Genomic DNA, 15,104 nt, shown 5'->3' with positions numbered 1-15,104 from the left:
CAGGATGTTTGCTTTCACAGCAGGGTCATTGAGATCCACAGAGGAGTCCTGCACCTTCATCCTCAGCTTAACTACTCACCTCTTTACTGGTGTTGAGACACAGAATGAGAGGAGAAATGAATCATTCATTTGCTGTCCTATTAGTTCTGTGATATTTACATTTTTTCATGTACATTCAAACATGATTTATGCTAAAGTTATGCAGCATTCTCTGGCTTCCACTGAAGGACAGTAAACCACTCACCAGGGATGCTGTAGCAGACAAATGGAAATCTCTCTTCACAGGACTTGAATGTCCATTGGTTTGATTCCTGCACACCACACATCATTGATCTGAGTGATCCTGAAACTGAATGTTTATCACCCCATGTGGTGAGTGAGTAGGGACTGCCATCAGACCAGTTATAAAGGAAGGAGTCAGGATCTCTGTACAGGCCGATCCATGTCCAGTCTTTCGTCAGCACCAAGTTGTGGATCTGCTGGTTCTCAGTGTCGTTCCTCACAGTGGCCAGGTCTATGAAGTTCGCCCTGCAGTACCTCTGAGCATTGGACCAGGTCATACTCTGATTCACAACAACAAATTCAGGATCCAGCTGTGTTCCTGTGGTTAGTTTGGGGGGTGAGTGGAATTGTTGATATACTGAGTTTCTAAATAATGTTAAAGCAGCTATAATCAATATTTTTTATGTTAATAATGTATCAAATGATAACACGTAATGTCAGACATGTCACTCGTAGTGATGAACCTACAGAGAATTATCACCAGACTGCAGCTCAGCTTTACAAAGCTTTATAGTGAGCTTCTGCTCTTTACTGTTTTGGTTCACTCTCAGCGCTCTCACAGTGTTGTTTTCTGCCACAGCTGGTTCTAAAAACTCACTGTACACTACCTGCTTAGCATCAAGCTGCAAACACACACAGTTAACAACTAGCTGGTGAACATAGTGGAACATTTAGCAGCTAAAGAGCCAGATATTTCCCTCAGGAGTTGGTAGAGAGCAAAAACAGAACTGACAGAGAGTGAATATTGGACTTGATAATGTTGCTCCACAACTTCTGGATGTGTAAATAAGCAACAACAATGTTGTGTTCATCACATCTTTCCACTGCTCCCAATTGGCCAAAAAATCTGTTAATGCAGGTTAAAGGAAGAAAATACGCTTTGCTGTTACTTACCATTATAACAGATGAATGGATATTCAATTGCACAACCATCATCCCACCATCTTCCACTGTTTCCAATGTTCACGCAAAACTGACCCCCGCCAAAGTCTGGCTCATTGTCATCAAGATTTTCCCAGTTCTTATATTCAGCTCCACTCCCTCTGTACCCATCTGACCACTTCCAATCAATGTTACTGTACAGACCAATCCAGACCTGACTAGCAGATGGAACTGTGTTGATGAGTTGGTTCATGTCTTCAGTGTTTTCAATGGTGGCCAGGTCTGTGTATGTCTCTCTGCAGTAGGTCTGAGCTTCAGTCCACTTCATGCGTTGAGCAACAAAGTGGTACTGATGGAGACAACATGTGGAGAAGATGGACCAGCCTGTGAGGAAAACAGGTATGACTTATTAACATCTTTTAACATGTAAGGGGCGAAAGTAAAAATTTTCATGCAGTGTTTTCAATATAATACAATAATAAGCACTGTGAGGTCTGATCAACTAATTCACTGACATGAGAGATAAAAGACACCCAGCAAGATCCTTTCCATCATGATGCTGCTCTGAGTACTGTATGTGGTGATGTTTACGACTAAAAGGAAACTCTACCTCTATATTAACTGTTGTTATGCAAATCCAGTCAACTTCAACACCAGCTTCTCTTCTCTATTTCTGACAGAGTTCACTGATCTGATGCACTGTGCAGAAAGCACATTCATTTATGGATTTATCTTGAATTTGTTGTAGGCAGCGACATTTTCATTTTGAACACAAAGCCTCCCTGTGACTGTTCCAACAAGAAAAGTGAAGAATTAAAACAACTTGGTCGTATCAGGGTGTCTGCACACTTTTTGAAGTTAAATTTAATACTTTCTGAGACCTCAACAAATAAAATTTAAAACCCTTTCCTAAAAACATAAATGCTCACTAGAAGCAGGTGATCAATCACAATATTGATATGGATATATTTCCAATATTGGATGTTAAATCAGATATAAAATGATTGGAATATAATGATCAAAATGTGATGAACTGTGCTCTACTTTCATGTATTCCATAAATCAACAACACTTCACACATCTATAAAAGAAACCTTACAAAAATCATTTTAGTAGCTTTTATTTATAATTTGTTTCAAAAGCCTAATATGGACGTCAGAAATGTGTCCTTGTCATGGACTTGTGGTTTTGGGACTCTTTGTGTTTGTTCTTTTGGTTTCCTGTGTTCTTGGTTTTTGCTCTTTCATCTTATTTGAATTGTTTCTTGGAAAGACTATTAGATTATTGGTAAGCTAGTAGTTCTGTGTTCCTAGGTTCATTTATTCAGAGACAGTTTGGTTTATGCTGGGTTGTTGAGTGTTTTCTGGGTTTTGTGTTTGTCACTCCTCCTGTGTTCATGTGCTCCTCCTCTCACCTGCCCTGCATCATCCTCGTCAGCCCTGCCCTGCTCCTAGTGTCTTCCCCAGCCCTTTCAGCTCCCAGCCTGCATTTGGGTCCAGCTGCTCTGCAATATATGACCTAGTCCTAGTACACATGAATACTGACAGGACCTCCTCATCTAATGTTTGTCCATTTATTAAGACTTATTTAGTTATACATGTTAAACTCTGCAGTTCTGGACACATTTGAAAAAACCTTTCATCCGTTTTAACAGTTAATCAAACAGAAACTGCTGAAGTGTCACCAGTTTAAAGTCTGCTCCTCTTCTGCTCTCAGTCCATTTGTGTTGCAGATTGACCGTTGCACCTCCGCACTATAACAGAGGGTAAATGTTGAACTAGAAACACAGTCAACCGCGTCATGGAGGCATTTGTGCCAGTGAAACTAAATTACAGGTAAACTCTGGCTCCAAATAAAGCTTCTTCTTCTAAGTTTTACATGTTAGTGAAGTCATTACTAACTGCCAGTTCACTTCCTGGCTCTTAATTAAAAGGATATGTTCACATTTTTGAAAGTCAGTCTTAATACATGACTCACATGCTGTATTATGTCAGCTGTAATCATACCTGATCTCCACACTGGCTGTGACACAATTCCTTCAAAGTGCAACTACACTGTGAGAAATGGAGGCCAAAATCCACAGTCCTCCTTCTGTGCAGAATGCATTCTTAAACACCCTCCAGACATGTATTAAGACATATAAAAATACACTGCTGGGAACAACAATGTGTGACTGATACTGTTTTTCTGCTAAAGAAAAGTATAATTATATAATATAATGTTAAAATCAATAAAATATCATCTACTCCTCCCTCATTAAAAATTACAGATCTATGAATATGCAAATATATTTCATTTCAGAATGAAATCCGACGTGAGGGGTGAACATTTTGGTGCGGGGTGCGGTTCCGCCTTGCGGAGACCTTTAATTAACATGTTAATATGAGAATGGGACAAGGCTGGGCATGGCGCTCCGGAAATCAATTTAACAAATAAATTGATTCCACTGAGGTAAGTCTGTATGGTGGAAGACTTGATCTTGAGTTGAGTGTGGGAGAATGTAATGAAGCAGGAGAGAGTAAGAATGTCCAGTGAAGGGAATGGGAGTCCGTGGGAGACGTGGAAGGCTTTTCAAGAAGTCAGGTGGCCATTCGGCAGAGAACCATCTGCCGCCGTAGTAACCGCCAAAGCCGACTGAAGGAGCGGCGTCGGTGTATAGCTGGATGTCATTGGCGTCTGTGACATGGTCATCGTAAAAGAAGGAGATGCCGTTCCAGGAAGAGAGGAACTGGTGCCACGTTTTTAGTTCCATCTTGCACACGCTGTCTAGCGTGACGTGGTCGTGGATGGATGGGACGGCGGTGGCTATGGAGAGAAAGTGTGACAAGAAAGATCGGCCCTGAGGGATGATGCGGGTGGCGTAGTTGAAATCGCCCAGCAGAGAGAGTAATTGACGTTTGGTGCATGTGTTGGCCATGAGAAAGTTTTGAATGAGTAGAGAAATGCGGTTTCCCAGTAGGCAGAGATGCTTGGAGTGTAATGGAGTTGAGGGTGATGCCGAGGAATTCTAGGGACGTACGGGAGTTTATAATTGTTGGAAAGAATCCAGCGGAGGGCTTATGACAATGAGTTGAAATTTTTTTTTTTTTTTTTTTTTTTTTGGGCTGCTCTTGCAGCTGAAGGTTAGACGCACGGCAAAATAGTATGCACCCTTCCGGGAGACCCCAAAGAGGTGCCAGTAGTCGGGGTGGATGGGGAGGACTTTGAAGCACTTGTGATGTCCGCCTTGGATGACCATGCTCCTTGGCCCGCGAGGCGGATGAGGGAAATGGCGTGGTCTATGGTGGCATATTGCATGGAAAGGTCCAGGCTGGGAATCAGGCTGTTAATGCTTGGAACAGTGGAACCGTGGGGGGACGAGAGGTCGATGATGAGCCTCTTTTCCCGGAGTACTTCCTGGTTGCCACTCCAATTGGGCTGACTACAGCTGTTGCTTTGTTGGGTTGTGTGGGCATGTGGCTCTGGCGTGGGCTCCTCCGCAGAATGAACAAGTGTGGAGGAATTTGCAGTTGGAGGAGCTGCAACCGAGGTCGTTGAAGTTATTGCAGATCATCTGTCCTCCCTGGTAGAGGACAGGTCTCCCTCTCCTGTCCGTGCCTTTGGGGAGGGGGCCGAGGATGGACGGGTGATCTACGGCAGGTTTGGGGGTGATGGATGGTGGGGGAGCCGCCAATGGCAAGTGGTATGGCATGGCTGGGCTTCGCTTGTCTGTTACCGAGGCGCGGGGCAGGGGGGCGGAGAGGGTGCATGCTGCTGCAGGATGGGAAGGGGTGCCGCACATTTCGCAGTGCAGAGAAGCGCAAGCTGCAAAAACTTGGCAGTAGAGCTCGTGGTCCAGTGTTCCCCAGTACGTGCCCTGGTTGAACTGTTGGAGGCGACCGGCGGCTTGGGAGGCGAAGAGGATATGGTAGGAATAGAATCCATTGCCGCCGAAACACAAGGCCAGGTCGAGCATTAATGACAGGTAATCATGGAGCTCGGACCTGCGGTCGGAGAAGACTGAACAAATTATGTCTCTATACAATGAGAAAGCAAAAGCAAACTCGGCGACTGTGAGGTCCTTGGAGCGAGCAGGAAGTGGCTGTTTAAGTTCCAAGGGGCCGAATGAGGTGAGCAGTTCCCTGGGGATGTGAGGATTAATTGATGTAGGGTGAATGCTACGCTGTTGTTTGTGCTGTCTGAGCAGCTGCCGTGGTTGGTGCGGGTGGAGGAGCAGCTGAGATGGCCGGGAGGGAAGGGGCAGCAGAGACAGGAGCCAGAGAGGAGGAAGGGATGCTGGGGTGATGGGATGTATATGCATGGGATGTAAGTGCAGCTGAAGAGAAAGTAGGAGGAGGAAATAGCTGTGGAGCAGAGAGAGCCTGCATAGGGTTAGAAGCAGACTGTACTGGAGAGGCTGAGGTTGCTGAGGAGGAAGGTGTGCGTGTGGCGGAGCGACGTGCCGTGACGTCACGGACGTTGTTGCGCGCGCGACACCGGGAACCCGGAAGATGGATGGGAGAGAGTGCTGTCCTGCAGGGAGTTTGTGTATAATTGAAACAGTCTTGCCTTGTTGTCGGTGCGGTGGAGGGGAATGTTATTTTGGCTGAGGAAATGCTTTAAGCGAGCGACGGTCCACTCGGACATGTTTGGGGCCGAGGAGCGGTCGATACGCTGGTGGCGAGGAGAGCGCTGCGCGCGGTAGCTGCTCCTCTTGGGCGGGCTCCGGGATCTCGAGCGAGGCTGGAGCGAGTGTCGGGAATGAGTAGCTTTCTTCGGACGCCGAGTACGGGACGTTCCCCTGGAGCCGCTGGGGAGCGAGGGCTCGACGATACTGTCGTCGACGGAGGATGAGGGCCAAGAGGCCGGGATGAGGGAAACCGAGGAGCGCAGGCGAGGCTGCCGGAAAGATCGGACACCGGGGGACTCCGGGACGTCGAACAAGTCCTCGTCCGCAGCGTTGAGGAGCAGTTCGAGGTCCATGATGTGAGTAAGAAAGTTTTTTAGTTTAGATGCTGGTGTGTCACAGGGTGCTTGCAAGCTGAGACAAAGGGGAGAGGAGCGGATATGGTGTGTCTAAATACCCTGTGGTGCGGAAATGGGATGCGTACAAGGCGTGGTCTTTGGTTCCCGAACTTTGTTTATAAGTCTATAAACTTCATATGTTTTAGTGGGAATTTTTACTTTCATTTTACTGATGCAGGTTGCATTTGGTATGTGTTGTCATGGTTTTCCAGGCTCTTCTCTTGGCAATTAGAGCTGTAAAAAATGTGTCTATGCACTCAATTTTGGTATGAATTTATGACTTATAAATTTTAGTGCACTGTGTTAAGTCAGTTGTGCTAATTCTGCTTTAAAAGATGGGAATGTTAATTCTGAATTTGTTTCAAGTCAGTTTATCACTCAATTTATCATGACCTGTAGTACATAACTTATATTTTAAGCTCTATTTATTGTCGAGCTTCCATTTGCATTTACTTCCCTCACTTTTTGCATATGTTTTGATTTTCCAGGCTTTTCTCCTGGCAATGACAGCTGCAAGAAAAGCTGTGTCCATGCACTTCTGCTTTAATAAATTCAGAATGAACATTCCCATCTAATTGTTCAAGTCACTTTGTCATCCAATTTATCATATAATCTGTACATAAGTTGTATTTTAAGCTCGATATATTTTCAATGAAAGAAATGTCATTTTGAGAGCCTCTTGCTTTCCTGAATATGAGGTAAATAAAATTGCACATGAATTAATGTCTGATTCAAGGATGTTTTATTTACTTTGAGTTAGTGACGTTTAGGTTCAAAACCATGTTAATTGCAGCCCCACGTGGTCTCTGATTAAATGGAGAGAAAACTGACATGATGGTTTACTGGCAAGTATCCTGCTGTACATGAAACAGGATTGATTTAATGTTGTTTCAATGTTGATTTGATGTTAAGTCAATAATTAAATTTAAGTTGAACTAACATTGATTTTGTGTCTGTCTTCATATATTTTTATATTGTTGAAATAACATTATTTCAGGATGCAAACCTGATGAAAAATCCATGTTAAATTTCAACATTGATTCAATGATAGTTTTGTTCATGCTATCTGAGTTAAGATAATGTTGGTACACAACTCAACAAAATATATTACAAAGGTCTAGTCATTTTTAAACAGTATAATGCGGAAAAGTTACATATTATTCTTTTAAATATTTCACTGACCTGAGAGATACAGGACACCCAACAAAATCCTTTCCATCATGATGCTGCTCTGAGGTCTCTGTGTGTCGATGTTCACTATTAAAAGGAAACTCTGCCTCTATATTAGCTGTTGTTAGGCAAATCTAGTCAAATACAACACCAGCTTCTCTTCTTTGTTAGGGGCAAAAGTCACTGTTCTGCTGTATTCTATATGCAAAAAGTAATGACACGTATGTAAATGTTTGTCTCCATAACATTGTAAAGTACCCACAGAGTATTTTTGAAGCTGTTGTTTCAGAGTCACACTTTGGTCGTGTGCAAAGGTGATGACTTGAAGGGATCAATTCATCTTAACTACAAAATATATATATTTTATTTCTCACTTACCTCCAGTCGTATCTAGCGTGCAGAGTTTCAGTTGTATTTGTCTTCTATACAGTAGAGGTGAATGGAATTTTCTGTTTCTTTGTTTTTTGGTGCTCACAGTGTTGAAAAAGTGTCATTCACATAATTCAGCAGCAACATCTCTCTATGGAGTCTTCATTACTCCAAACAGAATTCACTGTGATTAGTTTTCATTGGGACTATTTCTTCAGTAGAAAGTAGTTCCAATGATACCTGTTCACAGAGAGGCTGGGCTGGATGTTTGAAATGTTTAAATGTGGTTAACACCTCTAATTAAAATTCCACTGATTCCAATGTGTATATACATCAGATGAAAATACACACATACATATATAAATAAATTGAGTAATATCAGTTCACAGGTTTAATAGGAGACAGTTCAACCAGATTTGGCTCATGGCTGCTATTTGTCTACCACTACTCTACTACATATTGTTGCCTTCAGGCAGCAGGAAGTCTTCTGAGCCTCTCACTTATACATATTGTAATTTTCACACATTGTTAACCTTGATCAGAAGTTTCTATCAAGTCAGATGAGGAGTTGAAGTGGGTATAATGTTGCATTTTTGGGGTGGGACACATTTTCAGGAAGTGGAGTCACATGTGGCACAGTGCTAGAAAAGGGTCAGATATATTTGACTATATAACACCTTGAAATCAAGACAACCTTTAAAAAGATACAAGCATGTGCTTTAACCTCTAAAAAACTGAACTGATGGTTTAAAGACATGAGCTTCTTGTGATGTCACAGAAAGTTTGGCTTTCTCAGTCTTCAAGTCCCCCATAAATGTTCAATGGGGTTGAGGTCAGGTGACTGTGGAGGAAAGTCCATGACAGTCAGGACTCCTTGGTCTTCTTTGGTCTTCAAGTAGTTCTTGCAAAGCTTTGAGGTGTGTTTGGGGTCATTATCCTGCTGCAGTATGAATCCTTCTCCACAAAGATGCAAACCAGAGGGTACAGCATGTCTCTGAAGAATGGAGTGGTACTTCTCCAAAATTAAGATTGATATATATTAATTATATATAGTATATCTTATGCATGTATTTGTGTGTGTGTGTGTGTGTGTGTGTGTGTCTCCGGGTCATTCACTGTCCCTCAGTTTGTGGCATGTTGATACATATTGGACAGCAAGATTTTGAGATCATTAAGCTCTTTGAAATCTGTGTGTCTGTGTGTGTGTGTGTGTATGTCTATACTCACACACACACACACACACATACACACACACACACGTATATATAGTAAGTAAAACATTTTAAATATATCAACATAAATAAACAAAGGGAAGCTAGTATTTCCTTTCAACATTTATAAATAAATACTTGGTTTTGACCTTTTTGAACCCAAACTGAATCAGATTTTGAGTGAAAAGGAAACAAAGAGACTGGTGGTTGCTTGAAGAAGAAAGTTTGTGCACTAAACATGCTCCATAGTATAAAAGTTTCAAAAGCTTGCTATTTCTGTATGTTGTGGTACTTACAGTTTACTAAAACAGGCAACTTGTTCTGGTTCATGTGAATGCTATGCTTGTGTCCTCAACATGCTCTCAGACTGTATGAACAGTTTAAATAAATATAAACACAATTTCTTAAAAAGAAAAAAAAGAGGAAATAACATGAGACTGATGTGAGGGGTTGAGAGGTTTATGTGCTGTTCTTCTGCTCCCATTCCTGCAAAACAAACAAACAGAGACCACATTTACATGGATTTGACTTTGATATTATGAAGAAAGCAAACAAAACTTTATTTATATCATACATTTCATTCCAGGAAGAAGCGCAATGTTCTTCACAGAGCTGAGCTACCATGGACGTTGCAGCCAAATATGCACATAATGTTGTACAATACAGAAAATAATAGTAGAAAATAGTTTTGGAAAATGAGCAAAAAAGATTATTTTTACAAACATTTTCAGCACTTGCCTACTCTAGCCTCAAACCTGTCAGAATAAATAAAAAAAATCTAAATAAAACTTGGATTGATGAACATGTGCTGCAGGATTTCAATGATTTAAAGGGGAGTTTGTAGTGGATTAAATGTTCAAACCACAAAGTGAAAAAGATAGAATAGCTTCACTTCTAGTGTGTTGTGTTTGACACACTGCTCCTCCTCTCCTCCTCTCTCCACCCTGACACACAGCTTGGCGTGGCATTGCTGCCACAAGTGTGATGTTCTTCTTTCCCTATTTGCTGATTCATATACTAGTTATTGTGACTTAACACAGTTTCCAGTACTACAGGTACTACACTGGTCATAAAAAATATAGTAAAAATTAGTAATTATTATTTTCAGGGATTTGCTCCCATTCAGCCACAAGAGCATTAGTGAGATCCAACACTGATGTTGGGTGATAAGACGATGTGTTAATTCCACTCAAAGTGGGAAAATGTCCTCATGAACTTTGTGCATGAGGGGACTCATGTTGAAACAGGACTGCCAAAACTGTCCCAGTATATTGCAAACCATTATACATCAGTCTGGTTCCAGTCTACATTGTGAGCTCTGACCTTGGTCTTCCTGAGGACGTGTCCTTGGACTGGTGAGGCCTTCTGGCCGCCCTGCTGCCGGCGGAGCAGTGAGGCACTGTTGACCAGCAGGGAGCAGGACTCAGTGTCACTGGTGTCACAGCTGGAGAATGGAGAAGACTCCTGGGTCTGTCACAACATTGCCGGTGACTACAAACACACACACACACACAGAAAAATTGGACAGCTAATGGTGGCATGCAGGACTTTGGTTTTGTCATTTAACAACAAGCACTTTTTCAACAGAAGTCTATGTGTTTTACCAGCAGCAGCCTCCACAGCAGTGCGCAGGTCTCTCCTCTCCTTCTTCAGATGGGTCAGATGGTTCCTGATCTCCTGCTTCTTCTTCATCAGCTCTTCCTTCTTCATCAGCTTCTTCATCAGTTCTTCCTCTTTGGCCTGCAGCTGCTTGGTGTCGGCCGCCATGCGGTTTTTCCCGTACTTACGCTGCTCCGCATGTCAAAATCAACGACTGGGTGTGAAGAAACTGAATGCAAGAGGCTGGTGTCCAAAAATGATGAAACTGCTGAGTCATCTGCCTGTTTGTGTTTGTGCTGCCAGTGTTGAAATCATAAAGACGAGGATCAGGTACTCTGCTCTGGATTGGATACACATTTTAATGCACAGGAAGTCAGAAGAAACTCTTTCTAGCTTGACAGCCATGTATTTTACAAACTTTGACATTGAACCTGTTATATTAGGTTATCCCATTCAACTGACCTTCACATAACTAAGATGAATTTGCTCTGAGGTGAATTTGGGTAAATTAAGACTCTTTTCATACTAAACGACATGACTGACAGAGTTATAGATTCAAAGTGCTAATGTCTGTTTACTCCAACACAAAAAAAATTGAACAAATTTAACAGTCTCATACTGTAGATATTTTACCAAGGAAACTAAGTGACTAGTCAATACATAGAAGAAAAAAATCAAGGGATCTGAAATCTGTAACAACTTTCTCTCTATTCAAGACTTGATCCACAATGCTGTTAGCAAACTTCAAACTTCTGACAAAAACTGAACTTGAAAAAAATTTGGTTGTTACTTGCAATTCTTAAAAGTGAAATCAAAATAAATTTCATACTAGATTCAGAAATAAAATGCTATTGAACCCCTACTCTAATAATCTGACCTCTGGACTCGAGGCCAAAAGACCCCTTAGACCCTTTATGTGATGCTGCATTCTCCATGAAATCTGACAGCAAGATTTTCCAGGAAAGCAAGGCCCCAAACCAACATGTGGGAAAAAAGGAAAAGAGAGCATAGCCTTGATTATTAGGACACTGGTAAGACATGAACTGCCCAGAAACCCACTGAACTCACAGCCACAGCCTTAAGCTGTCATTAATTACACCAGGACTAGGGGTGTAACGGTATGTGTATTCATCCTGAACCGTCACAGTACAGACATTACAGTTCTGTGCATCCAGTTGTACAAAATCCACTTCCTATGTCCAATGTGAGGAGCAATAACTCTAGAGCCCGAGTTCCATCCAGAACGTTTTGGCAGCGCACCACTAGCATGCTCATTGGTATGAGCTGTCAGAATGACAAATGAGAAACCCATAATACTGAGGAATTGCAACACTACCATTAAAATATGTGCTTTTATCTCCTTAATGAAACAATACCATGCCCCCCCCCCCTCTCTGTGATGGTCGGCTTTTCACTCTGCCTTTGAGTGAAGTTGTTCTGAACAACTATTTGATTTCTGACATGTTCAGACAGCACGTCATAAGAACCAGTTCTGAGAGAGAAACATTAAGTTAAAATGTATTAAAGGAAACGTTCTGCTAATAAACATTGTACATCATCTAGGTTTTGAACCATTAGCAGCGGGGGGAAATATATATTACATTCTGTTGTAATCTTTAATGTTACTCTTACCTGTCCAGCAGAAATCAGGGAGGGGACCTGCTCCCTATGTAGATATAAAGGGTTCATTCTAAGGTAACAAAAACACAACAATTATTATTTTCAGTGGATTAGACACTAATTAAAACATACTCATACATATTATATATTAAAGTCTGTTCTTAAGTCTGTTTAAGGCGCGTTGTTCATTATTACATCATTATCATTTGTGTCAAACAAAAGGCCACTAAACACAGCTCCCATCTAAATGTTACAAGGCTGCAAATCAATACAAAACTCCAGGTTCTTAGTTTAACCAAACTACATCCAAATAAGTCACTTTACTGAACTCAATATATGTTTTATTTCTCTCTCTGTTATCTGTCTTCCTCAAATTCTCTCAAGCATCTCATGTAGAAATGCAATAGGACTCAGTAAATCATTACCAACAAAGAGAGAAATACAGGAGAGGTTCAATGACTCCTCTAAAATGAAGATATTTCAGATGTTTTCTCAAGCAAACCATTTAAATCATGGATCTCAATCTCGTGGCGCGCGGGCTGATATTTTGTGGCCCCCACCTTGATATGAAAGTTTAATGTTAGTGCGGCCCGTGAGTTTTATATGAATGGCACTTTACTGTGTTGTGTGTGGAAGGTCCCTTTATTGCACAAGCTGGAGCTGAACGAACTTTAGGGTAAAATTAGGGGTAAAGTCGTTTCAAATATCCACAGCAGCCGTGCGTAATGATCAGCTGTTGGAGAGCCTGTGCGTAATTCTCACTGAGGTCATTTTTTGGCTCACTGTGACAGCAAATGAGGCTCGTGCATGTGATTCCACAGTGTGTGACATTAAAAAAAAGAACCAGGTGTATCTGCGTCTTTATAAGTCTGGCAGATAATAATGTATATGCATATTTCTGTCACATAATGCCACGTTGTGAAGTGAATTAAAAGTTAATATTTACGTTTTCATGAACACACTTATGTTCATCCGACAGAGATCATAAACACAGAGTGTAACAAAACACCGTACAGCTGATGCTGCTGTGCCACACGTCATATTTGATTTGACAACACCGCTAGCTTCGCAGCGCCCGCTGCATCCATGGAGTTATTATAGAAAATAAAAGCCAATAAATAACGCCTCCATGGCTGCAAACCATGGGATGCAGCCATGGAGGTGCAAACCATGGGATAATGGTGTCCCACTGTCCCGGCTTCATGTTCTCCACGTTTGCTCTGCAATGATCTGACATTCATGGACAAATTATTCGAAAAAATCTTTTGGGTGAATGGAATGTACTGAATCATTTGCGGAAAGAGATTTATTCCTCAAAACATTTTACTCTATAGTTAATGCCTTGCACAATAAACATTATAAAGATATTTCTTTATGATGCCATTTGTTTCACTTGTTTCTATGACGACGTTTACAACGCGGCGGATAATGAACAACCCGGTAGTAGTCGCCTTTTTTTGCGCCAGCTATCCTAGCCTGCGCCTGCTAAGCTTTTTTTGTGGAATACCTGATGCGGCCCAGCCTCAACCAGACTCTGCCTCCAGCGGCCCCCAGGTAATTTGAGTTTGAGACCCCTGATTTAAATGATCTTATGGCAGTAAGATTATTGCTAAAGGGTAACATGCAATCAGCTGTAGTTCAGTAAAACTACAACAACAAATCACATCCTCCCCTCTTGTTTTACATGTCTGTCTCTCACTTTGTTCCCACATTTACTAGACTCTCACTTTGAAGCCAACAATACACACATGCAAACACAAGAGTGCAGTGTTGCATTTTAATTCTCACACACAGATACGTGGAGAGCTCAGCATGTATGCAATATGAAACACAGTATGTGCTCATGCAGTCATTGATAATTCACTATAATCCCACTATGTATCTGTATATTCTTTAGTTGTGTGTAATTATTTAGACCTGACATATTTACAGAGGTTTGGTGTGACGTTCACAACCATGTTTGTAGGAGCACATAGTTTGTCCAATGGTGTGTAAAATAACAGAGGTGCTCAGTCACATGACATGTTCCTGTCTTCATCTGACAACAAACTAACTACATTTACTCAAATACTGTACTTCAGTACAATTTTGAGGTACTTGTACTTTACTTGAATGTTTCCATTTTTAGCCACTTGTACTCCACAATATTTGAGGAAATATTATACATTTATTTAACACCTATAGTCACTAGTTACTGTACAGAATATTTTATTTAACATAAAAACACTCATGATATAAAATACAACACATTAAAGATTAAACCAGTGTTTCATTTGTCTTTTAACCTCTTTCCTCTCCCATCAATCATCTCATGACCCCTCAGATTTATCTTGGGACCCTTTGGAGGGGCCCAACCCCTAGGTTGGGAACCACTGGACTTAACTACCTACAGTTAAGTTTGCTGTATATAAAGTAGTTCAAACTAGCTCCACCTTAACCAGCTACAACAATAAAATGTTGTTCACACACTGATGCATCAGTATTAATAATCTAATAATGTCATATTAACGTCACTGCACAACCACTATTTTCACTTGTTATACTTCTACTACGTTTTACTCATCATACTTATGTTATATTGTAGTATTGCTGCTTTGAAGTAAAGGATGTAAAAACTTCTTCCTCCACTGGCTGTCATGGAGGGAATGTGAAGTGGATAGATTTTGCTGTGTCAGCCTATATTATCAGCCTATATCATATTATCTATATAAGATACTCACACTTTTTCATACATTCGTCAGTTGTGTCTTTTCTTAGTACTCTTGGCTTTTGCTAAAGTGTTTTTGTTTGAGTGCAGCAACAGAAGTCTACAGATTTCAAAAGTTTGAATGGAAGGCCTTTGCAGACTACCAGTGCTCCCATTATCACCTAGATTACTTTATTATTCTGCAATAAATCACTGCCATAACTGTGTGTCTGTTGCTTTTATCAGGTTGGTTCACACACTGTAAACTTGAAGCCAAAGAC

General features: G+C 41.3%; 1 protein-coding gene across 1 annotated transcript; it reads right to left on the bottom strand.

Annotated features, from left to right (window-relative positions):
* Positions 1-2,618, bottom strand: LOC121889546 (lymphocyte antigen 75-like). Its single transcript, XM_042401587.1, has 4 exons — positions 2,579-2,618; positions 1,177-1,548; positions 245-601; positions 1-86 (listed from the first exon to the last, which is right to left on the bottom strand). The coding sequence occupies exons 2-4, from the start codon at positions 1,490-1,492 to the stop codon at positions 76-78; spliced, it is 684 nt and encodes a 227-aa protein (XP_042257521.1). The 5' UTR covers positions 1,493-1,548; positions 2,579-2,618; the 3' UTR covers positions 1-75.
* Between the last annotated feature and the right edge of the window lie 12,486 nt (positions 2,619-15,104).

Source organism: Thunnus maccoyii, chromosome 22, assembly GCF_910596095.1.
Source record: "Thunnus maccoyii chromosome 22, fThuMac1.1, whole genome shotgun sequence".
NCBI classification, from domain to species: domain Eukaryota; kingdom Metazoa; phylum Chordata; class Actinopteri; order Scombriformes; family Scombridae; genus Thunnus; species Thunnus maccoyii.
Note: the sequence above shows the minus strand (reverse complement) of the source record. Positions and strands in the feature narration are given on the sequence as shown.